Below are 26,086 nucleotides of genomic sequence, written 5' to 3'. Positions count from 1 at the left end.
AAAGGGGAAGGTGTCCCCTAGGGCCACAGCACTCACACAGGCCTAGTGGTCTAATTAGATACAGCAAACACAGACCTTATAAGTATAGACTATGGGCATTTATGACGTCAAATTGAGGTATAATTTTAAAATATGCTATATACATGCCCATGGTCTCATCTCAATTCTGAGAATGATTTCATCTGAGTTGTATGTTTTCTTTCTTTCTTTTTCCAGAGTTCAGTGGCAAAGGGAAGCTGGATCAGATAAGACAACCCAGCAATTATTTGGGGCAAATGTCAAATTTCTTCCTATGAACAATATGTAAAGATAATTCTCTTGCTCTATATTCACTGAAATATTCAGTTGTATAAAGAATAAAGTAGCATTGACACATTTTCATTTCTTGTTGGAAAATCTTGGGGGAAGGATCAGTGTGTATTTAAAATAATGGGATTTTTCTTTTTTTAAAGTACTTTTTGGGGTATCATTTTAGCATGCCCCAACTATCTTGTTATTATTGAGAACTGAGCACACAAGCTTGAGAGAGATGGGCTGCTTTCAAATCCTTACTCCACTTTGTAGCTGGGGTACCTTGGGCAGGTCACTTCCTACCCCTGTGCCTCAGGCTCTGGTAAAATGGGGTTGGTAATAATGGCACCTACACATAGTTTGTGTGATGATTGAAGAGCTGGTCCATGTAGAGGGCTTAGCATGGAGGTACATAGTGAGCATTCAATTGTGTTGACTCTAATTATACCTCAAAGATGATTTTCATCACACAAATGGTGTCAAAGGGACTTACCCTAATGAGAGCTACTTCTAATTGCTGACCAGGGGCCAGAGGTCACAGCATTAAGTTAATGCATAACAACTCCAAACTCCTCAAGGAACCAGAAGGCCCAGGCCGTTACCTTCTCATGCTCCTCCTCTATAAATAGTATTTGACTTCCAGACTCCTCAAGATCATCTGAAGGAACAGACAGTGATGCAGAAGACAGGCACACAATGCAATGAGGGTCCCTAATGATACATGCATGTAACCGTCTTTTATAAGGCACTAAAGTGGGTGCTTTTATTAATCTTCACAGTCCTGCAAAGTAGTATGTTAGAGTAATGCTAGTTGCTACAACAGATAAACCTCAGAATCTTGGTGGCTTGGCCTATTATAATTTTTTCCCCCCAAAATGGAGTGAAAAATTGAATGAATGTTCTGGATATATGTTTCATGATTATATCATTCAGGTAACTAATTTTACTTGTATTATAGAAAATATATTTGCCTAATACAATAGTAAAATAAACATTTTTCTAACCTTTTCTCTGATGAATAGATGGAAATATAATAATACATCTTGTTTAAAAGCTTTATTGAATTTTACATAACTCTACAAATATTTATTCGGTTGGGTCTTAAAATAGCTAATGCTTTATACTGTTTGGCAATGAAATATTTATAGGAAAACTGCTTTTTTTGCACATTTAATAGTTATATTCTAAGACTTGGCCCCAATACTTTCTCATGTATAAAGAAGTTTGATGCCCTCTTGTGAACACTTCACCATTCCTTTTTGCCTCATTATTTTTTATTAAGGCACCTATAAATTGGTAATACTTTTTGGGTTAGATTTTCACCATTTATCTAAAATACTAGCGGCCCAGTGCACAAAATTCATGCACTCAGGGGGTTCCCTCAGCCCAACCTGCACCCTCTCGCAGTCCGGGAGTCCTCGGGGGATGTCTGGCAGTTGGACATCCTTAGTGCTGCTGTGGAGGCGGGAGAGGCTCTGCCATCACTGCACTCGCTAGCTGTGAGCCTGGCTCAGGGTTCCTGGCTGAGCTGTGCTCCCTCTGTGGGAGCGCACTGACCACCAAGGGGCAGCTCCTGCATTGAGCGTCTGCCCCCTGGTGGTCAGTGCACATCATAGCGACCAGTCCTTCTGCCATTCTGTTGATTTGCATATTAGCTTTTTATTATATAGGATAAGCTCCTTAAGGAGAGAACAGGCATGGAAAATTATGTATTTTCATATTGACTAAGAAACAAAATCTATATAGCAGACAAATTATAACACATGCCATTGAATCAGTAAGAGGCAAGCAGAAACCTGAGGTGGGAGATGATGTTGATTTCATCAACTTTCACATCAGATTAAAATACATGCTATCATATTTTGCTAAGTACTTATAAAGAAATGACAATTCCATGAACCAACCACTTATAACTCTCTGATATGATAAATAGAATATCATGCCTCCCCTTTCTTTCATTTCTACAAAGAAAATACTTTTTCTGAGGTGTATTATTAAAATAATGTTAATCCTGAATCTCAGCCTACATAAAGGCCAAATAGTTGTCTTTCTAGGAAAAGAAGATTGCTACAAGGTTGAAAGATTCATTTTATAGATTAATTTTATAGATCAGATATGCAATAACAAGTAGTTTGGGCTTAAGTTTTAGAGTTACTTTAACCCATGCTTTAAACTTTATCTATAGCCTTATAAACTACCCTACAATGTTGATTTAATTAAAGTAATTCTGTTTATTGAATACATTTATTTTCATAGGGATTGGATAATGTTTTACCGTAACTCTTCATTACATACATCTCAAAAGTTTTACTGACTGAAAGCTTCATAACCTGTCACAAATGTTATGTAGAGGCTCTTAAAATGTAATTTAAATTTTAGACATTATGTTTAGAGTATTCAAACTTAATTTTAGTGACCCAGTTGATAATATCTATAAATTTTAAACTCTTAGAAATCAAAACAAAACATGCTAGATTAAATGTTTAAAAGTTACATTACTATGCTATATTAATGTGAATGCTTATATATATGGAATTTCATTTTTATGATGTTTGTATTAATGGGGGTGATTAATGCCACTACAAAAGCCCTAAGTTCCGTGCCTAGCGTAGAAGCCACATTTCTTTTCTCCTTCTCTTTCTTTCTTTTTCTTTTCTTTTCTTTTTTTTTTTTTTGAGTGAAAACCCTGAATTTAATGTGATATTAGGGAGTCCCATCTCTCACTTTCTACCACTCACTCATCAGACCTGTTGTGAGTTGGATGAAGGCTGCCCCCAGTCAGTCTCCTGGGTTTGTCTCTGAATCTCCTTCTCTCCTATTCATAGAGTGCCTGCTTGCACTCCTGTAGGTTTTCCTGCTGGGCCCAGGAAGACCTGGCAAATGTTATAGCTGTGGGCTGAGGGCTCCCCAGGCCAGGGATGGGGAACTGAGGTGATACAATGTCAGAGGGCTTGTGCAATCATCATAAATGCCCACCAAATGCCTACTTTGCAAGTGAGGCACTGTGGTAGGGTCTTGGGGGCAGAGGCCAGGGAAGGGACTGGGTCCCCTCAAGGATGTCTTCAGGTATGAAAGCTACGACTCCCTCAAGTATATTGGTGAAGGTCAAGTCTACGCAACCAGTCCTGGTTGACTGGGGCCGCAGTCTAGGGTGTCTTTGCCGCTTCAGGTACTCTGTTCTGAATGCTAGAATGAGTCATGTCTTCATCTGGCCCAATTCTTTGGCCACAGCTGTTGTACACAGAGGGAACTCCTCATTCCCCTCCCCCAGCTGGCGATGAGCAGGACACAGCCACTTGATACACCATGAAAGGCACAAATAGTGACCACAGCAGTTCTGAGACCCAGTAGGCATGTGACACCTTCACAGAGACTAGAGTCTCTGGACTCCAAGGGTAAGAGGCTATACAACATCCTGGATAGAAAATGGCCAGGAAGGTGCTACAGCTGGGGAGCAGGTTGACTATGTTGTGGCTGAAAGGTGTCAGGTAGTTGGGAATGAGAACCCTGAGACAGTGATCCCTGAGTCTGCAGTCCTGCTGGCCAGTCCCAGCACCGCACGTTTGGCACTACCAACCCACAAACGACGCTGCCCAGCAGTGCACCGCTGAATTGGTGCAGGACAAGGAGGCTGGACCCGATGGGCACGTAGAGTAGCAGCGCGAGGATGGGCTCTGGAACCACCAGGGGAGGCTCCATGGAGGTTGCTGCAGGAGCTCCTAGGGGCCACATTTCCAAAGAGTGACACACTTGCCACAGGTCAATCCATGCAGCTCTCACATGGTCCACTGCAAGTGCTCCTAGTTGTTTAGTTCAGAGTCCAAGTTCCTTTCTACATTGTAGGCTCTGCCCAGGATGGGCTCAGTGAGCCTCCCCACCCTCTCTAGACACTGATTGGACTGGGGAAAGAGAAGATGCTGTCAGGAGCAAGGCTTTTATGGGCCAGGCCTTTCCTTTTAGTAGAACTCAGTCTCATGACCATGTCTGACTGGAAAGAAGGCTGGAAATGTCACCTTGCTGTGTGGCCTGGAGGAAGAGAGGCAGATTTGGTGAATAGCTAGTCACTATCTACTGTAGTGTAAGTGTTATCCTTAGGGAGCAAGAAAACTGACACTCAAAGAAATCAAATACTTGCCTAAGGTCTTTCACTAAATGTCAGGGTCACAATTCAAACCCCCGGGGCAATTGACCCCAATATCTGTGGCTCTTCACCAGCACAAGCTGTCTCCCAGGGACAGTTAGCCTTTGGCTGGGGGTAGCAGTGGAATGGGATAAGGTACACTGTTGAACTGTACATGAAGTCAGAAAGCTACAAACCCTACCACCTGAGCCCTGACTTGTTAGGTAGAGATGATGTACCCAGTGCCAGGTCAGAGGGAAGCAAGAGTTCACCCCAACCAAGCATTGCAGGGCAGTGCCTGATAGGGGTCTGAAGAGGCATCTAGATGAATTGGGGGAAGTTAAGCAGGGACCCTCCCCTACCTCTGCTTGGGGTTCCAGGTTCTTTTCCAATTCAACATATTTAGACACTCTGGTTTTCTTAGTATTTATGAAGTTATTTACTAGTATCTTGTATATCTCACTACCTGAAAGAACAAATATGCCCGGACCAAACAAAACCCTTTGAAGAGTTGGAAAATTTCCACTTTGGACAATTTTATTTTTTGCTCAATTCTCTGATCTCTTTGCTGACTCCTGGTATTTCAGCTTAATATTAAACCATCAATTTGCTTCAAGAGATTAAGTCACAATCAATGGAAACCCTGAAGGAACAGGCAGTAGGACTTACTTTATTTAAACACTTAGTCTTCCAGACCTTGGTGAAATGGATGTAGGGAATTGCTGTAATAAAGCAGAGCCCAGGAGAAGAGACATTCACTGCATGGCAGCTGCAAGGATGCTGGGCACTGGGCAGCTGGGCAGTAGACCGGGAGGCTAAAGCAAACAGCAGTTAGCATAAAAATGCAAAAAGAAACATTGGAAGGCCAATGGACTTTGATATTCAGCAGGGCTGAAAATCAGCATAAAATTGCCCTGTTGTGGGCTCAATGGCTCAAAGCAATTTCCTAACCTGATAATCCTTACATTGTTTACCAAACTTTACCTTTGATCTGCCTGTATGCATTGCTAAAGGGCAAATGTGTATTCAAGTAAATAAAAAGTGGACCAGGCCAAAGGTGGGTGTGTCTCTTCAAGAAAGAGGCTCCACTGGCCCCCAATGCCTTCTAAATTCATATTTCTTGTATAGTATTTTCATTTGTGCTTTGGTCCCTCCTTCAGATCCTGAACCTAGCCGTGAAGATTGTGGCACAGACTCAGAAGAAAATGTGGCCAAGGGAAGAGTTACCATTTATCACTATTCCCTGGGGAAAAGTCACCATGACCTCAAGTAGGTAAAGAAGAGCGAGGAGCATTTGTGGGAAGAAAAGCCACAGGAGAGTAATGTTATCCTTGATTGTCACTTAAGCAATGGACAGCATTGCAATATGTATCTTTTTATCAGGGGATAAGGTCCCTTCCCACTCAGCAAGGAAACAGATATTTGGTAATGGGACTTGTATTACTTGGAGTCCCGATGTGAATGACCCAGGCCAGTAGAGCACCTCTATTCTTTGAGCTGTGCAGAAGGAAAGGACCTTGAAAATCATTGCTTCACTATACCCCACATTATCAAATCTGGGTTGCCCCCAATCTGTGCTCCAGCACAATGTTTTAAGTCCTGGGCCTGGAAATGGCAAACATTGCTTCCCTCCCTTGGGGAGAAATCAACAACAGGACAACACTTGGGATGTAGTTCATACTTGGGTGGCCCTGTCTCACCACAGTCGGCTGCCTTAGATTTAGAAGAAGAGTTCTTGGAGGGCAACCACCACTAACAGAATTCAATGTTGAGGTACAGGAAGGGATCCTTCAGCAAAGTGCTAATGCTGTGATATGCTAGGGGGTGGAGTTGGGAGAGGCTGCTCGGTGTCTAGCAGACCAGGTATTCCAGGACACCTTGAAGAAAGAGTCTCCTCACTGCCTTAAATATTCCAGGCCAATTGTCCTCCATCCTCCCCTAAAACTCCTCATTTCTTGATGGCTCCTTTCTTCTGGCTAAGTCATCCTACCCTTCCTCAGTGCTCTCATCTACAGACATCCTGGCTGCACTTCCTCTTCCCTCAAGGGATTTCATAATTTGTTCATGGCCCTCCTCTCCACCTCATGTCCTGTGTCATTCAGGTTGGCATCAAAGCCCCTGTGGACATCTGTTTGACACTCTGGGCTTGGAGTTCTTGACCTCCTTATTGACAGAGCTTTTCATCTCTTCACTCTGGCTGCCCACTGGTTCTCTCCCCAACCTCACTGCAAGTTCCTTAAGTGGAGGATGCTGGTATCGTTAATAACTTTAGAGATTGTAATTATATTAAATGAAAGGTGGTCATGCTTTATCATGACTGAGAATGTTAGATCTCTGTGTGGGTCTTTTACAAGAAAACATCTAGTGATCACGGAGAGGCAGAAGAAGGGACTGATTTGAAATGTGATAAGAAGTAATCATTGACAATTTCATGGTGGCCAGTCCTCTGGGTTCTTTTCTGTGACCTGGGATCTAAAATTGGTAATCAAGTCAAATATAAGCAAACAAACACTACCATCCTCCTCCCCCAAATACAGATCAAGGACCATTTTCTTTCTATTTAAGCTTATTCAGACAAAAACCACTATGGACAAGCCTGAAATCTGACAGAATCAGACTTATTGACCTGATGCCATGAGGGAGGCACTCCAGAAGAGCCATGAAGTGCTTCTCAGTAAAAGGGGAGACTTGTAAGGTCAAGCTCCTGCTGAAGGATCCAGGAAAGTCCAAAGGCAGAATTATGAAAAGTGGGGACTAACTAGGGTTTGGGTGGCTCAGCGTTTGGGAATCCTTAGTAAAAGATGGGTGAGATAAAGCAGGTCTGGGGGCATCAATGGTAAGAAAGCAGTGGTCATTCAAAGTGGGCATTGTTATGGCATTTCACAGCTGCAGCCAGACCTTGGGAGAAAGGCTGTTCTCTGTGAACTTCGAATTTGGCTTTATCTGAATCTGTCCTCCCAGCCTGGGTACCAGCAGGGATGCTTTTGTTCTTTTTCAATCCAAGCTTATTTTCACTCTTTCAGTCCCAAACAAGTTTTAGCTCTTTATGTTAACTGGATTTAGCCAAATTTAAATATTCCCTCTTAAATCATACTAAATCTAATGCCCACATTTCCCTCTACAGAAGTGACCATCAACCACACGCAGGAGCAAAATCCTGCAAAGACTAAGGTGGCATGTGCAGGACAACTGTAGGGTGGTTCATTAAACAATTAGAACCAAATAAAGTACAAACTAAAGTTAGAGGTGACTTAGTCCCAGCAGAAGTGGGGTGAGCATCCGCTTGCTGTGGCATGATCAGCTTCATGTGACTGGTATTGAGGAACTTTTTTCTCTACTAAGGCCCTAAAGTATTCACTAAGAGGAAGCACTTACTAGCTCCTCTTCTCTCATTTCTTAAAAAAAAGGGGGGGGGAGGGGAACCATTGAGAATTTGGACACATTAAGAGCCCAGTTGTTATAGCTGATGAGAAACAACTCATATTCCAGTTGTTCTCAAACTTTAATGTGCTCCAGAAACACCTGTAGGGCTTGCTGAAACCCAGGTTGCAGTTCTCTATCCCTAGAGATTCTGATTCAATAGGTCTGGAGTAGGCGCCCAAGAATTCAGTGTCAGCAAGTTCTCAGGTGATACTGATGATGCTGATGCAAGGACCATATTTTGAGACCCACTTCTCTAACTCAGCTCTTCCTCATTGCCTCCACCTTCCATACTTTTACACTTTCTATTTCTCCTGCTTGAAATGCCTTCCCTGCTCTCCATGTAACTGGCTGTTTGTCTTAAGTTATACAACCTTGCTTGGCTATTGTATTAGTTTATCTATTGCTATGTAACAAATTACCCCAGGTAGGACCTCCAGAATGGTAGCATGAGGTGTTCAGGGAAACCATTAAACTGGTGGAGATTAATAAAGACTACCACGCAAATCTTTAGAGATTGATCAAAAGGTTTACAACAGGTTGAGAAACATCAATTCAACAAAATCTATGGAAACCTAGTTGGAATAGTGGAAATCCATGGTATTGAAGCTAGGGACTGCATCCATCTCCCCACGGCTCTGCCTTGTTGAAGAACTAACTGTCCCAGTGAGCTCAGCAACCATTGAAGAGTAAAACCTCCCTTTCCACCATAGCTCTATAGAGATGCCCTCATGGGCCCAACCAGGGGTGGGCAAACTTTTTGACTCGAGGGCCACAATGGGTTCTTAAACTGGACCAAAGGGCTGGAACAAAAGCATGGGTGGAGTGTTTGTGTGAACTAATATAAATTCAAAGTAAACATCATTACATAAAAGGGTACGGTCTTTTTCTTTTTTAGTTTTATTCATTTCAAACGGGCCGGATCTGGTCCGCGGGCCGTAGTTTGCCCATGACTGGGCCCAACAGATGAATGACAGCTCCCATCTTTCCCAGCTTCTACTTAGGAGTGGCCGCACCCTGGTATGGGACCACTTTCCGCACCACTCCCATCCCTACCTTGCCTCACCGCCAACACACACACAGCTCCTGGTCAGTAAGGAGAATCCAGGTGGGGTAGTCAGTCAAGAGTGAGTTCCTCACCCCTCCCTCCAGCTCCAGCATCAGAGCCTCCATGGCTTAGGTTCTTCCCAGGGGGAGGAGGGCAGAGAAAATCTCAAAGACCAGCCCAAGTGTCCAAGGAGGGAAACTGATTCTTTAACTCAAATTCGTAGGACTTTCATAGGCAGAAGCCTGGAGCCTAGCACCTGCACTTCACAATCAGACTCTGCTGATCTTTACTCAGTGCCTCCGGTTTGCCCATAAAAGGCTAAACGTTTGTGCAAATATGGATCGCTTTCTGGTTTTGTCTGTCGTGATCACTGCTGAATGCGTAGAGCCTAAAATAGTACCTGGTACCAAGCAGGCTCTCAATAAATGTCTTATAAATGAATTGCCTTATCCGACGCTGAAATGATAGTCTTAACTCCAGGTGACCCTGTATCATGTTTTATTGTAACACTGCATTACTGAAACATTTCTATTTCTGACTTCTAGGCTTAGATTAGACTTCTTTTGCACATCTAGGCCTAGAGCTGGAGTCTGCTCCACCCAGCCCACCGCTCCAAAGCCGAAGACCAGCCCTAATAAGGTAGCGCTCAGGGCTGGCCCCGGGTCACGTGACTTGCGTCACAGCCAGAAGGTACACGTCTCCCGGTTCGCATGTGCGCACAGCTTTTGCTCCGGTTTCTTGAGGAGCGCGCGCAGACTCAGAGGCTCGCTTCCTCCCGGGCTCCGCCCAGCTCGCTCCCGGTGGGCGGGACGACAGCTGGGCTGGGAGAAGAGGCCGGGCCGCAGCTGCGCGCATGCGCAGAAGAGATTTGCGTGATCGGGCGCGGTGGTCGGCCTGGCTTAAGATATTTGAGACAAGATGCAGGTGAGCAAGCCTAGAGGCGCGAGGCCTGGGGCCTGCGGTTGCTAGTGCACCCCGCTAGGTCCGCGCCGACGGCGGACCGTCCCGTCCGGGCCAGCGGGAAGCGCCAAAGGCCACTGGCACGGGGGGCGCTCGCTAGTCCAGGCCCTGCGCAGGCGCAGTGCGGGAGGGCGGGCGCGTTCCTGCCGCCTGGGCGTCTCCACCTCCGTTCTTTGGGGCTACCTCTCTTTGAGGTCGTATCCCACCTGGCAGTTACTTCTTTCCTAGTAACTCCCTCACTGAGCACTTGAGCAGGTGTGTTATGGACCCTTTGCACGTATCGGGAAACTGAGGCTTGGAGATGTGAAGGGCCCCTTCTGGGGGTCCCATAATATAAAGCAGAGGTGGCACCCCTGTACCTGACTCCACTTAGAGCCTGGGGAGCGGTTAGTTCCATTCTTTCCTCTAACGTTGGAGTTCAGGTTGAGGGGGCTCTCCTGGCTTTCAGAACTCAGCCCGAAGAGCCCCGATGCTCAGTTACTTTACGTCTTAAAACAAGATCCTCTTGTATTGTCCTTTTATTGTCTCTGGAACTTGACTAAAACCCAAAGGAAAGTGAAAGAAAATGAATGAAAACACAGTGAGAATGGATGTTTTTATGAGCAAAAACCTGTGATAACTAAGTCGTCAAGGACGCTGCCCCACAGGTCATCCTGCTGCCCTCCAGACCTCGCTGTGGGCGGGAATTCTGATTGAATGGTTTCTGGCTCAGTGGGAAATGGGAATGAAGTTCGTGTGGATTTGGTTGGGGCCGGAGGCATTGAGGCTGGAGAGGATGATCCCCTGCAAATACAGCGTGTCTGCCACAAATCAGACACTCTCAAATGTTGGTGAGGAAGCTCCAGGGCTACCATGGCTCCTTTGCATTCTTTTTTTTTTTTTTTTTGATTTTTTATAGAGAGGAAGGGAGAGAGATAGAGAGTCAGAAACATCGATGAGAGAGAAACATCGATCAGCTGCCTCCTGCACATCTCCCACTGGGGATGTGCCCGCAACCCAGGCACATGCCCCTGACTGGAATCGAACCCGGGACCCTTCAGTCCGCAGGCCGACGCTCTATCCACTGAGCCAAACCAGTTTCGGCGCATTCTTTTTTAAAAAAAATATATTTTATTGATTTTTTACAGAGAGGAAGTGAGAGGGATAGAGAGTTAGAAACATCGATAAGAGAGAAACATTGATCAGCTGCCTCCTGCACATCTCCCACTGGGGATGTGCCCGCAACCAAGGTACATGCCCTTGACCGGAACCGAACCTGGGACCTTTCAGTCCGCAGGCTGATGCTCTATCCACTGAGCCAAACCGGTTAGGGCTCCTTTGCATTCTTTATCCTTCAGGCCCCTCAAAAATGTCACCTCTTCCGAGGCCTTCCCTGACCACCCAGTTGAAAGGATTCTGTTCATCTTTCTTTTGCTCTGTCTCAGCTAAACCGCGACGTGGAGTGGGCTGGAGCCGGGTTATCCAGCGCCCTTTCCACAGGGCTCCTTGATTACACATTTCAACCCGGATCCATTAGCAGTGTTCCTGCAGAGCTGTGCAAGGCCAGCGTTTGAACAGTTGGGTTCTGGAGCTGAGAGCCCACTTTGACATTTATCCTTCTGACATTTGCTGGGTAACTTTGACTTGTCCCAGCATGGCAATGGCTTCCTAAATGCAGTGTCTCCTGGGCTTGTTAAGATGAATTAAGTCGATACAACTAAAGGGCTTAGAAAAGTATCCAGCGCCCAACATTCAGGTGTTAGCCATCGTAGGCTAGTCTGTGGGTCCCAGCTCTTCCTCTCAGGTTTGGCTGTTAGAGAATTTGTCAGCCTAGCATCAGGCTCTCCTTGTGCTTCTCCTGCAGCCACAGGACTTTGAGATGTTCAATATCGCTGCTCTTGTGTTACAGAAAAACCGGAGAAGAACCAAGCAACGCTTAGAGAGATGGAGTTACATTTATTATTACGCACGGGCCCAGAGGAAAATGTCTCTCAAATTCTGGGTGCAATCACACAGGAAGTTTCCTGTATTTATACTATCTTACCCTCTTTGTCTCCCCAATATGGGGTTTTTCCGGTTCCCTTTGCAAGTTCTTAAAGGGCCCTACGTGCTGGCGCTTTGAGACCTCTACCAAAAGCTTGGCCTGACACCAGCACTGATAACTTCGTCTGGGGAAGGTTTAATGGCTTCTCTGAAGTGGGAGTAGTCTTATTTTCCTTATTATTTAAGCCAGCAAGCATTTACAGAAGCCAGAAATAGCAGGGTTAAAATTTCAAACAGCAGTTTTTATATAAGATGGATGCTTCACCTGGGCCCTTTGATCATGCTGGTCCCTCTGCCGGAAAGTAATTTCCTAAGTTCTCACTGATGTCTGATTCCTTCTCACCCTCCAGAGATGGTTAAATGTCACCTGTTCTGAGGGACCGTCTTTCCCCATCCTGAGGAATGCAGGCCCTCATAATTCTAGGTCAGCAGCCTGTTGGCCATTGCACTTGCTATAGTTTGCAGTAAGTCTGTGATTGTGTATTTAATTGTTTGATGCGTGTCTCTTCCTCTCGACTGTAAAATCGATGGCTCTGGTATTCACCACTCTTCCCTACTATTGCAATAATTTACATATAGTACATGCTCAGTAAATATCTGTTGAATGAATCACTCTAAGTCATTAACAAGAATATTGGATAAAAGTCAGGTCAGAGCCTTGGTTTCAGCTTTGATGTTGATCTGCATATCCTATCCTGTTTTATACCCCTCAGGGATGGGGATGGGGGTGGAGTGGAGGACAGGAAGAATGGAACGGGGCCTCTGAGTCTTTTGACACTTTCTCAGAAACATAATTTGAATTTTTCCTCCCATCACCTTTCCTATTTGACCCCTTTGCCCGATATGGCACCCTCCTTAGTGGACTTTGCACTCATGGCATGTATCCTTGGTCCCCCTGCTCTAGGACCCCAATGCAGACACTGAGTGGAATGACATCTTACGCAAAAAGGGCATCTTGCCCGCGAAGGAAAGTTTGAAGGAACTGGAAAGGGAGGCAGAAGAGGAAGAGCAGCGAGTCCTTCAGCAGTCAGTTGGTGAGCTTGCTTTTATTACTCTCTGTTCTGTGTCTATCTGGGTAGGAAACAACTTTCTGAGCCTCTAACTGCTTTGGTGGAAGGATCCTCTGAGCAAGAGTTGGGAGCCAGGGATTGAGGTGCCAGAATTAATGCTGTGGGGCTGCAAGCGAGTCATAGCATGTCTCTACCTTTGTCTTCCTGGGCCAGAGAAGTGAGGGACTTCAAGGCCCCCTTCCTTTCCACAGTTCCTTGTATGTGTCAGATGAGCACATGACAGTCTTGAACTTGACTTTCTAGTTAGTGATTCACTTGGAATAATGTCATGGAAATCTGCTCAAAGTTTATAGTGTTTGTATAATTCTGAGCTTATACTTTAGTCTCTTTTGCCTTGATTGAAAATATTTAAATACCTTAATTTGGGGAAGCATAAGATGCTTACAATGTATGGGATCTGAGAGAGGGGTTTTCTCAAAGGTAGCTGTACTACTTGAATTGGAATCTTTGGGGTGCTTGTAAAAACTCAGTTCCTACTGAATCAGAGTCTTGGGAGGGGGGAGGCAAGGCCCAAGAATCTGCATTTTAAGCAAGTGCCTCAAAGGATTTCTGACTCCCACTAGAGTCTGAGAACTACTGACACAGAATCTTGTTTACATATTAGAGCTAATTTAGAGAAGGTCTTACTACAAAGCATGTATCCAGCGAGTGGTTATTGAACGGTTACCGTGTGCCGTGTGTTTTTCTGGACAAGGGGGCTTTAACCGTGCACAGGCCAGACAAAAACCCCTGTCCTTGTGGGACTTACACTGCAGTGAGAGACAGACAATAAACAATACATAATGAAATACAGGAAAATAAGGCAGTGAAAGGGCCTTGAAAGGGTTGGAGGAGAGTTGAGTATAATTCTAGATAGGGTCAGAGAGGCCCTCACTAGGAATGACATTTGGGTAGACCTGAGGAGGTAAACTGAGCTAGTTTAGGGAAAAGTATGTTGGGGAATCTGCAAGGAAGCCAGTGTGATTGGGAGAGGAGTAGTAAGTTCAGAGGTAACTAGGGTCAGACCACTTGGAACCTTGTAGCTTCTAGTGAGGATCTTGATTTTATGTAGTGAGTTGGAAGGCATTGGAGTTTTATGTTTCAACAAAGGAGTGGCATGTGTCCTCCATGTTGGCAGCACCATCCTGTGGCCGCCTTCCTGAGGGGACAGTGGGGGGCAAGGCAGGAAGTATGAGACTGGTCTGTAAACTACTGCAGTAATTCAGGCAAGAGGTACCGTTGGCTTGGACCAGCGTGGTGGTGGTGGTGGAAATGGTGAGGAGTGGTCAGGTCTGAATATATCTTGGAGGTTGGGCCAACAGGATTTGCTGATGGGTTGATCCTCTGCGGGGTTTGAGAGAACTACGTCTAGGATGTCTACAAGGCTTTGGGCTTGAGCCACCAGAAGGATGGAGGGACCCCGACTGAGGTGAGGAAAGCTTGGAGAGAGCAGGTTTGGAGGTGAGATCAGGAAGTCTGTTTGGGACATAGCAACTTTGAGATTTTCATTAGACAAATTAGAGATGGTAAGTGGGCTGTTGGGTATGTTTTTCTCCAAATCAGAAAATATGGGCTGGAGACATAAATTTGGGAGTTGTCAGCATACTACAAGCCATGAGATACCATCAACAAGGGAGTGGCTGTAGATAAAGAAGAAAAGGGATCGAACCAACAAAGGGTCCAAAGGAGGGCAGTCTTCGGGGTGGGAGGAGGGGAGAGCGTAGGGATCCTGGGAGCCATCGGAGGGCAGTGGGTGGGATCACATGCTGCTCAGTCAAGGAATGATCATTGTTGACCTTGATAAAAGCAGTTCTTTGTTGGGATGGGGTGGGTGTCAGGGACAAAAGCCTGCTTTGATGGCCAAAAGCAAGAGCGTTTATGGCAATAAAAACAAAATACAAATGTTATAGCATTTTCCTAAAAGGAAAGATAGAGCGGCCTGGAAATACCAAGAGCCTGTGATAATCCCTGTAACTCCAGGAAGGGTGTGCTCACAGTGGGAGGACACCCGCTGCTCTCCTTCCATCTCCTGGGAGACAGGAGAGCTGTGATACACCACCCACTAGTGTATGGGCTTGCTCTGCCAGGTGAGTTATAAACTTGGGAAACTTCTCATTCATGTCCTTACTGTGGTGTGTAGGAAAGTCAAGCCTGTAGATAACAACACACTAGTTCTGTCTTTTTAAAACACCCCAACTTATTTTTACTAGTGTAATGCCTGAAGTACTTTGCATCCTGGTTTTGGTGGGCTGGGAGTCTTGGGTGTTGCATGCACATCTTTAGGAGAAAAGTGAAGGAAAAAAAACCAAAATGCATGTTTGTTCTTCCTTTAAATTTTTTGGTTTTGCTAACTTAATTACATTCAGTGAAAACATACGAAGATATGACTCTGGAAGAATTGGAGGATAATGAAGATGAATTTAATGAGGAAGATGAACGAGCTATTGAAATGTACAGGTTAGTGCCACTCAGAGGGACTGTTTTTTTGTGTGGCACTACAATGTGTGTCATTTGGAAAATGAATTTTTTGACTGAGATCACATTTGGAAAAGGCCATAATTAAATAATAATATTTCAGATTTCGGCAAACAGGTCTTAGACTTTTGCCACGTGGCAAATAAATAAACCTGGACCTTTATGAAGGTTGCTGTCTGAAAGATATACGTGTGTGCACATGCGTGTATGTGTGTGTGTGCACATGCATGTGTGTGTATGAGATAACTCACTCCTCCTGTTGTGCAGGCAGCAGAGACTGGCTGAATTGAAAGCAGCTCAACTGAGGAATAAATTTGGAGAAGTTTTGGAGATCTCAGGAAAGGATTATGTTCAGGAAGTTACCAAAGCTGGAGAGGGCTTGTGGGTGATCCTGCACCTTTACAAACAAGGGTGAGTGATCTTATGCTTTGTCTCTCAGTGCTCATTTGAGTTTATATCTTGAACATCTTGGGTTTATTCCACATTGGAGATTATTTTATCTTATGTGTTTTTGTGGCTGATTTGCCCAGACCTTAATGCCTAATTTTTGTCTTAAGACTTTCAAATTAATGTTTGTGACTAACACAAACGCGTTTGTTATGGTGTAATAATCGAGACTTTACTTTTATTGAAAATAAATTCCAAAAAAAAAAAAGAAAAGAAAAGAAATTCCTAAGGTATTTATTCCTCTAGAGAAACTTTGGCTTTTCATAATCCCACGTGTGAGTCACTCTCGTAGGTGGCGAGGGTGGCCTTTGTAATGATTGTCCACACTGAGTGGTGCAGTGGTCCTCCAAGTTTCTCACCTCCAGGCCTATCCTCAGAGTCGAGCTTGTGTAGGGTTTCTTTAGAGCAGGAAATGCTTTCTGACCTGTTTTACACATTCTGAATCTTGAATATTCTGTCATGGAGAAGGGCATAACAATTATCTTTTACATTGACACTGTTTTTCCGACTTACATTTCGGAATATTAATTTGGATTTTGGATTTTGAGTTCTTCACTTTTCCTGAACATATTAGAAGGTTTGTGGCTCTTTTAAATATATATATTTTTTTATTGATTTCAGTGAGGAAGGGAGAGGGAGAGAGAGATAGAAACATCAGTGATGAGAGAGAATCATTGATTGACTGCCTCCTGCACGCCTCCCACTGGGAATTGAACCCACAACTGGGCATGTGCCCTGACCGGGAATTGAAGGTGACCTCCTGGTTCATAGGTCGACACTCAACCACTAAGCCACAGAAAGTTTTTTAAAAATGTTAATTCATCTTGACTGGAGTAGCAGATCCTCTTGTGAGTTTTCACTTAGGGCAGAAGGCTAGTTGAGCTTTGTTCTGTATAAATGCAGAATCATAACTGCTTCTATTTTTACTTTGTAGGATTTTTCTCTCACTATTGTTTCCTATTTCTGTCTTACAGGATTCCCCTCTGTTCCCTGATAAACCAGCACTTCAGTAGACTTGCCAGGAAGTATCCTGATGTCAAATTTATCAAAGCCATTTCAACAACCTGCATACCCAATTATCCTGACAGGAATCTGCCCACAATATTTGTTTACCTTGAAGGTGATATCAAGGCTCAGTTTATTGGACCTCTAGTGTTTGGTGGCATGAACCTGACAATAGATGGTAAGGGCCTCTTTGAGATGGTTGAGGGCACAGGAGAGGTGGCTAGTGCATGGTAGAGATGGGAAGAAGCATATTTAATCTCTCATCTCAGACCAGTCAGTGGGGCAGAATAACTGGGCTCTAATGATTCTCAGTGAAAAGAGGACAAGGTGGACTTTTAAAATATACTTAATATTAATGTTTTATTTGTCCCTATATTTGAATGTTTTAAATTATAGCTCGAGATCATATCATTCGTTTTTGTTTAATTCACATGAATATATTAGGACAGATGCATATATCTATCTATCTATCTATCTATATATCTATATAAAAGGCTAATATGCTAAGTGTCCTACCGATCGCTATGATGCATACCACCAGGGGGCAGATCCTCAACGCAGGAGCTGCTGAACTGCAGTTTGGCAGTGGCGGTTCTCGGGTGACACACCTTGAAACCAGAGAGCAGGAAGCCCGATTCCTCGTGGGGCTGTGGATTCCACCTTGAGCTGTGGGTTATGTTGTTGCTGGGCCACTATTGGCCCCGAATCTGGTTTACTGCACCCTTGCGTTTGCGTTCCACACCCTATACTACAGCAACTTTGCAGAGTGCCCTCTTGCACTTAGGGACCCCTCTGGGGATATTGGAGAGCCAGTTTCGGCCTGATCCCCACAGGCCAGACTGAGGGACCCCACCTGCTGGAGGGACCCCACTCATTCCACAGATGCCCTTTGAGCCACAGCACCACCCCAAGTGTGGCCAGTAGCAGGAGGGACCGACGGGCAGAGAGACCATGGGAAGTTGGCTCCAGGGCGTGTCTGGCCCATCTCGCCCAGTCCCGCTCCACCAGCCACCTTCTAATGAATTTCCTTTCAATGTACACGAATCCGTGCACACGGTCACTAGTGTATGTGTGTGTGTGTATACACACACACACACAAACACATATATACATATGTATATATACACATACATATATATGTAAATCATCTCTATAATATTTTCTCAGTTGAATATCTTAGTAACTTTTAAATTAAATTAAAAGTTTATTTAATTCTTCCTCTTAACTTATAACTGATGTCTTTTTATTCCTTTCTACCTGTTAAACATGGAGGTGTCAAATCTTCCTATCTAATAATAGACTAACATTGTAATTAACCATATCTCCAACATGCTTCCCATTGGCTAATCAGGGCGATATGCAAATTAACTGCCAACCAAGATGGTGGCCAGCAGCCAGGCAGCTGAAGCGAACAGGAGGCTTGCTTGCTCCAGTGATGGAGGAAGCCAAGGTTCCCCGCCTGCCGCAGCCTAGCTCTGAGCTGCACTCTAAGCAACTATGTTGCAATTATAGAAGCTAAACAATCCCCAGAAACCTGCTTTCAGCCAGTCGGGCCTCAGAGCTGGAGTTGCAACAGTGTTTCAATTATAGAAGCTAAACAAAGCCCAGATACCTGCTTTCAGCAGCCGAGGTCTCAGAGCTGGAGCTGAGCCTCAGAGCTAAAGTCTGCTCTCAGCTCCAGTGACAGCCATAGAAGGTAAATAAATCCCAGAATAAAAAAAAAAAAGAAAAAAAGGAGAGGTTGGGAGCTTCAGTCACCCGCCAGCCTGAAAACGGCCCTCAGCCCCTCACCCAGACTGGCCAGGCACCCCAGTGGGGACCTCCACCCTGAAGGGGTTGTGACCAGCTGCAAACAGCCATCATCCCCTCATCCAGGCTGGCCAGGCACCCAAGCGGGACCCCCACCCTGATCTGGGACACCCTTCAGGGCAAACCAGCCGGCCCCCACCCGTGCATCAGGCCTCTCTCCTATATAGTAAAAGGGTAATATGCAAACTGACCCTAACAGCAGAAGGACTGGGAATGACTGGTCACTATGACACACACTGACCACCACGGGGCAGGCACTCAATGCAGGAGCTGCCCTCTGGTGGTCAGGGCACTCTCACATGGGAGGAGCTCTGCTCAGCCAGCAGCCAGGCTGATGGCTGCCAGTACAGCGGTGGTGGTGGGAGCCTCTCCTGCCTCCTCAGCAGCGCTAAGGATGTCCAACTGCAGTTTAGGCCTGCTCCCCGCTGGCAAGTGGACATCCCCCGAGGGCTGCCGGGCTGCCAGAGGGATGTCTGATTGCCATCGTAGGCCCAATCCCCCAGGGAGCGGGCCTAAGCCAGCAGGTAGTCATCCCCTGATGGGTCCCAGACTGCGAGAGGGCACAGGCTGGGCTGAGGGACCTCCCCCCCCACGTGCACAAATTTTTGTGCACCGGGCCTCTAGTATATAATAAAAGGGTAATGTGCAAATCAACCAAACGGTGGAAGGACTGGTCACTATGACATGCACTGACCGCCGGGGGCAGACGCTCAACGCAGGAGCTGTCCCCTGGTGGTCAGTGCATTCCCACAGGGGGAGTGCCACTCAGCCAGAAGCCGGGCTGACAGCTGGCGAGCGCAGCAGTGGTAGTGGGAGTCTCTTCCGCCTCCGCAGCAGCGCTAAGGATGCCCACGAGGAGTGGGTCTAAGCCATCAGTTGGACATCCCCTGAGGGCTCCCAGACTGCGAAAGGGTCCAGGCCGGGCTGAGGGGCACCCCCTACTCCAGTGCACGAGTGTCATGCACTGGGCCTCTAGTGTGTGTGTGTGTGTTTAAAGGAAATTCACCACACATATAATGTGAGAGAGAGAGAGACTGAGGCCTGAGGGCTTCCTGCTAGGTCAAAACCTCTTTGTTGAAATAACCTGTCTAACTATGCTTTAGTAATCTTTAAAAACATGTTAAAATATGATTATATACTACTTTATATAGCTCTATATGATATTCAACTGGGAAAAGTGTAAACATGCACATCAGTATGTTACATCAGTTATTCCAGTGTGTAAAGGCATACAGCATACATATACTTATATGTATGAATGTATGTGTGGATTTAATGTATTTTTGAGTCAAGAATCAGAAATCTTAAACTTGGGTTTTGTGGTGTGTGTTTTTTTAAGAAATTGGTTGAATTTTTGTAACATTTAACTGAGAAAACTGAAAATACAGGTGTTATTCATCTCCATGAGCACTTTAAAGTACTATGACTTCAGTAAAATTGGTTGTCTGACTTTAATGGCAGAATCTAATTAACAGAGGATTGCTTTAAACTAGGCTGTTGTGGACTTTCTCCTCCAGTCCCTTAATTCTGCTTGGACCCTCTACTGATTTTGCTTCACAAGGTCTCACTGATTATCAGAGAGTGAAATACAGTAACTGAGGCATTAGTCACTCATTCATTTTGTGATACATTTTTTTAATTAGTTGGAACAAATGATCAGTTCAAGGATGTCATCACCCATTTAGTCTTTGATTCCTATTAGAGATATTGGACATGAGGCTGAAGAATTTTCTTTTGTTAACTAAAAGAGGACTTAATGATCAGATAGCCAGCAGGACTTTGGAAAGAATTTCCTTTAAATGCTTCAGACTGATTTCCTTCCTAGGAAATTGTGGAGTCTGAGAAATTGAAGTCAATAGGAGACAGGTTTAGTCTCTTCTTGTAATTACCAAATAGGTCCCAATGTATGTAATATCTCATCTGATCTCATTGTCTGGAAAAGTGTTTTAAAGTATTTTTGTTTTCCTTCTTCAAGGTTCGATTTTTTTCCTTTCTTCTAGGTACCTTATAATTATGGCACTAAAATTAAATTGTCATCAAATGTTGTAGTTTCTGCAAAGAAAACAACTGACTCGGTAGAGCCCTGTGCAGTCTGACTGAGGTGATTCGCTTTTTCTTTATTACTTAGAGTTGGAGTGGAAATTGTCTGAGTCTGGAGCAATCAAGACGGACCTGGAGGAAAACCCTAAAAAGCCAATTGAAGACGCCTTGCTGTCCTCAGTGCGCAGCTCCATCCCCATGAGCAGGGGCAGCGACTCCGAGGATGACTGAGCTGTGCTGGTACTGTCCTGCCCCGCCCAGTGCCCTCTTGGTTCCTGGGTTGATGCTCAACCACTGAGCCACACCGGCTGGGCCTGAGCTTTCTTGATATGACAGATGATCTGGATTTTTTTTTTAAAAAGGAAAAAGTAGGAGTGAATCCTTTGTTTTTTAGCCTTTTATAATTATGTTTCAAATCTCATAGTTCTCAGGAATAATCATTGCTGGGAATCCTATTGGATTTCTTAGAACTCTTTTTAAATTAATAACATTTTCTTAAAAAAATAAAGACCAGCTGTTGGTATGGCAAATGTCTTTGTTTTCCTCACTTGTGGTTTAAGAAAGCTATAAAAGTATTCACTATTTATTCACATATCATTATATACAAAGGAATATGGAGTTTTTTTAATGTGAATAATATATACAGTGGAAAAACTGCAAACTAAGCTTTACAGTTACATTATTGTTTATATTTATTCTTTTATAAAGGTAGCAACAGAATTAATAGCTCAAAGGGATGATTGGTAGGGAAAAAAATCTTAGTATTTATCCTATTTAAAAGAATATGCAATGATTTTTATAAAAACAAACACTGTCTTCTTAAAGCAATAACTGAAAGATCTCAATTTACTGCCACTTGGGTTAAATATTTTTTCCAGCTAAAGTAGTTTTTTGTCTCAAACTGTTGAGATGTCAGCTAATCTCAGTTACTGCAAAAGGCTCCCTTAATTTTTTAAATAAACATATAAGCATGCACATAGATAAACAGGATCTCAACCAGTTAATAAAAAGCACATCAAGATACTTTTCTGCCTAGAATCCTCTTAGCATTTATCACTTCTTAACAAATCAACATTAACAGAATAATTAGGGGAAATATTATTCCCTAATATTTGTGTTGAATGGTGTAGCATTTAATGCTGGTTTGAATCTTAAAAATATGAATCAGAGAGGGAACAGAGTTCCTTCCGATTATCCTGTAAAATTTATTTTTGCTGTAATTCCACCAATGACAAGTAGCTTTGATTCATCTGTCAGAACTGTTCGTGTTAGTGAATATTGGTTTCTCTACACACATGAGAGCCAGCGCTGCTGATAAAAAGCTACTCTGTCACAGTTTACCTTGAAGGATCTTTTCTGAAATTTTCATTGCAGGGTTAATACAAGCTTGGGCAGGTCTGTCAGTTGAAGGAGAGCTGCTTTCTTAGGTTTTCTGTTATTAGCTGACAGTGAAATGAAATGCGGTGGGAGGAACACAGGTGAAGGCTCGAACACTGCATCTACTAAGGGCTGCAGTTTGCGCAGCTCCCAGGAGAAGAGAACTGTGCTTGAATGTTGGCGGGCTGGTGAGCAGGGTCCACAGTGATGGCGCCTATACCAGATGGAATTCTAAATGTTTGCTGTACCACTTGGAGCTATGTGAGTGTGTAAACTGCCTCATAATCTTGCCTCCAGGCCAGACTAAGACACTTAGGTTGTGGTCAATTAAAGCTCAGTTGCCTGTGGATTTGGCTCATGAGCCCCATCTGGCCACAGAGCCCTAGGCGCCAGGCTGCTATTTAGTCATGCTGACCAAACTTGATACAAAAAGGTAGAGAGACCGGCTATGGCCACATCACCGAATGCGCCCAATCTCATCCAAAAAGAGAGAAGCATCTCTATCCTAAAATAACTATTGGGATTTAGAACCTGACCTGCAGATTTCTACAGGTTAATAGAAATCTGGGAGATTTTCCTATAATATTCACCATTAACATCCTTCTATTTCATTTGGAGCATTTGTGATGTGACAAAAATGATACAACTTGGCTCTTGAGCATTGAGTTCATCTAATTTCACAGCAGAAAAGTGACCAGGGATCCAGAGCCTGTCTTCGGGGGAGTGTGAAACACACTAAGACTATGGTCAAGCACAGCGGATTTTTTCTTATTTTCCTTATTTGTGGAGGAGAAAAAGGATGTCAATAGATGGAGTACACCTTCTCCATTGGAAACCTAAGTTTTCATTCTCACTCGTTGAGGGTACAGACAACTGTTTAGGCAGAGGCCCTCACACGGTGGTTTCTGGGGCATCAGGAGCACTTCAGAAAAGTCGTACCGGATGGAAAGGCACTTTCTGAGCAATGTGAAAGGCTGTGTAGAACAGCCGTCACCAACCTTTCGGACCTCACGGACCACCAGTGATGCACGGACCACCGGTTGGCAACCGCTGGGTTAGAAGGGTGTCCCCTGTCACCAATGCCTGAATTTGTCATCTGTTACCTTCAGCTTTTAATTCAGTTTTCTTAAATAATCAGTACAAATTTGGACAAAGTGCTTTTCAAATGTGACAGGGTAAATGTGTTGTGATTGTGTTTCCTACTTTAGAAACATGTCCTGATGAAAGTGATTTTGTCCTGCTATGAAAACCAGTTGTTACTCATAAATACAGCCTTTTGACAAGTGGCTTTCAACACATATTCTTGATACTGTTCACATTTACACAGCAGGTGGTGCAGACCCTCTACCCTCTGCACACCGCCCCCCACTCAGCAACTCCACTGGGGACCTTGTCACTTGCGTGCTATGAGGACTCTCCTTGGCTTTCGGTCTCACCACCCCATGCCCATCCTTGTCTTCTCTTTCTGTTTTTCTGTTTGACCTTCTTCTCTCCCATATTCTTTAGGACTTTGTTCCAATAAATCATCTTGATTTTCAGTCTCTCCCTAGATAGATGCACAGCGTTAGGCAGTAGGAGTGTTTGGGTCCTGTGGCAGAGATTGCTACTTGCCTACCAAGTACTGTATCCAGGATTCTCTAGTTCCACTCACGCAGCAATGGGACCAGCTAAAGGATCAAACTCTCAGCCTCTCTTGGAGCTACAGATTGCCAGAGGGAGGTGGGCACAAGTCGGCTGGGAGTTCTGGGCAAGCTCCATAAGAGACACTGGCATGTGCCCATTTTGGGCATAATCCCCTTCTACTTTCTGACTAAAGCGTCCATGTGATTGCAACCTACTTAGCATAACATTCCTGATGACATTGTGGGGCCACTATAACCCAGCTCCTGACTGCCCTCACTAGACTTCTGTTATTGCAAAAGAAGTAACTCTCATCCTGGTTTCTCTTAGTAGCAGCTGCAGCATCTCCTGAGAAAGCCACTAGGCCATTGCCAAAAAAATAAAACAGTCATCCTAGCTTTCTACTCCCCACTTCTCAAATTGCTTGACCAACAGAAGAGCATCTGTATTCCTGCCTCTACTTCGTCATTGCCTTCCAGTAACTTCATGAGTCAGAATTTAGGACTTCCATTTCCAGTGTGTGAAGAACTAGGTACTCGGAGGGGGTGTGGGTGAAAAGGGGGCCTGGCAAGCACAGGGGAGGCCTGCATGGCTGGTCTGACAAACTCAGAGGCTGAAAGTAACCACAAAAGAGGGTCTGAAATGAAAACTTCCTAACTAAACAAGTCACGGCGAGTAGTCATGCCCTAAGCCTGTATCTTCCTTTACGAAGATGAGTCTTTACCTTAACTGAGCCTGTCTAATCTTTTTGTATCTACGATAACATACCTTGGGAATGTCAGTGTAACTTCCTTTTTTCAGGACCCGTTACTACACCAGCGCAGAGACCACAAAACCGCTCGTTGTTGTGTTAATTGTTAACTATCCTATACCCACCAATGTAAAAGAAACATGTGTCTATTTGTTTTATGCAATCCCAGAGATTTCCCCACTTTGCTTTCTCCCACCTCCCTAATCTGTCACCAGTGGGTTTCATGTAACCCTCCTTAGGCCTCATCCTTTGATTGTAGTGTATAAAATGAGGTGCAAAACTGCCATTCTCTGGAGCATTTTCTCAGTCTGTTGAGATTTTGCTTCCTGACAATTGTCATCAGTTTGACTCAAATAAACTCGTAAAAAATCTTACAGGTTTGGACTTTTCTTATGTCGACATTTACTTGGTGTAGTTGGCAAGATTCCAAAGAAGCCCTCCCAGGACCATCTTGCAGACCCAGACTCATTCTAGGTACCAGCAGGGGCCCAAGGACTCCTCATTTTGTATCAGGTGAACTTGGGTGAGTCTCCCTTGGAATTTCAGACCTCCCTGTTTTAAGGTAAGAGGATGACTTTATTTCAGCTCTTTTTTTCTTCTTCTTCTTTTTTTAATCCTTGAGGTGGAGCTAAATATAAATGGCTGAGAGAACCCAGGCTAAAGATAAGAGTGTAGATAACTAAGAACAGGAGGGGGAAAAATTAGTTTGGCTTTTCATTTGGAATTGCTTTCTGAAAGTCTGAGCAAAACATTTTACCTTATAAATGAGAGCCTGAACTCATTCAACTCTGAAGATGAAGGGCACTTCCTCCAGCCCAAATCTCAGGTATTCCTAGGTGACTAACAAGCTTTGTGGAGCTGTCCAAGGATATCCCCCACTATGTGCAGGAGCCGCATAGGAAATTCCAACCGTTATTAAATACCTGACTCTTCTGGGGCCATGCACAGATAGGTTGGTTACCTAGCACTTGAGCCCTCATAGCTGTATTAGACTGTCAGGGAAAGAAACCAAGAAATGTAAAGAGGGTTGAATGAGACTCGGGAGGTGATAGTCCCTTGGAGCTCAACCCATAAGCTGTCTCTTAACCAGATGAAGATAATGATTTCCTTTCTACACAATATCCCTAGAAATTTGTTCAGACTCCAAAGATTTCAAAATAAAACATTAATATGGGAAATCATGCCTCCAAGGCCAGAAACTTCCAGACCTCAGCCCCATTAATACTCCTGCTTTTAAGTTAAAAGCCTAAGCGACTGGCTGACTGACCGATAGCTATAACATGCATTGACCACCCGGGGGCAGATGCTCAATGCAGGAGCTGCCAAGCGACAGCAACTTTGCAGAGTGCCCTCTTGCACTCCGGGACCTCTCGGGGTATGTCAGACTGCCGGTTTCAGCCCGATCCCAGCAGGCCAGGCTGAGGGACCCCACTGGTGCACAAATCCATGCACCAGGCCTCTAGTAAAATAAATAAGAAGCCTTTACTTGCAAGCACTTACAGAAATGGAAAGATTTAACTACGAATGTTACCAACTTTATATTCCGAAACCTAATTATGTTTTACTAGAGACCTGGTGCATGAAATTCGTGCATAGATAAGGTCCCTAGGCCTGGCCAGTAATCAGGGCCAATGGGAGCCTTCTGGCTGCCA

General features: G+C 44.4%; 1 protein-coding gene and 1 pseudogene across 1 annotated transcript; one reads left to right on the top strand and one right to left on the bottom strand.

Annotated features, from left to right (window-relative positions):
* Positions 1-3,025: 3,025 nt before the first annotated feature.
* LOC118655215 lies at positions 3,026-3,990 on the bottom strand (annotated as a pseudogene).
* A 5,658-nt stretch (positions 3,991-9,648) lies between these two features.
* On the top strand, positions 9,649-24,808 carry PDCL3 (phosducin like 3). The gene is made up of 6 exons (XM_036306780.1): positions 9,649-9,803; positions 12,766-12,895; positions 15,277-15,367; positions 15,653-15,796; positions 16,807-17,015; positions 20,775-24,808. The coding sequence occupies exons 1-6, from the start codon at positions 9,798-9,800 to the stop codon at positions 20,915-20,917; spliced, it is 723 nt and encodes a 240-aa protein (XP_036162673.1). The 5' UTR covers positions 9,649-9,797; the 3' UTR covers positions 20,918-24,808.
* The last annotated feature ends 1,278 nt before the right edge of the window (positions 24,809-26,086 follow it).

The sequence above is a fragment of the Myotis myotis genome, unplaced genomic scaffold (genome assembly GCF_014108235.1).
Source record: "Myotis myotis isolate mMyoMyo1 unplaced genomic scaffold, mMyoMyo1.p scaffold_m19_p_43, whole genome shotgun sequence".
Classification (NCBI taxonomy): Eukaryota; Metazoa; Chordata; class Mammalia; order Chiroptera; family Vespertilionidae; genus Myotis; species Myotis myotis.
Note: the sequence above shows the minus strand (reverse complement) of the source record. Positions and strands in the feature narration are given on the sequence as shown.

Coding starts and splice junctions, on each gene's coding strand:
- PDCL3 (XM_036306780.1), top strand. Junction 15,368..15,652: donor CGAGCTATTGAAATGTACAG/GTTAGTGCCACT, acceptor CCTGTTGTGCAG/GCAGCAGAGACTGGCTGAAT. Junction 17,016..20,774: donor CATGAACCTGACAATAGATG/GTAAGGGCCTCT, acceptor TTTATTACTTAG/AGTTGGAGTGGAAATTGTCT.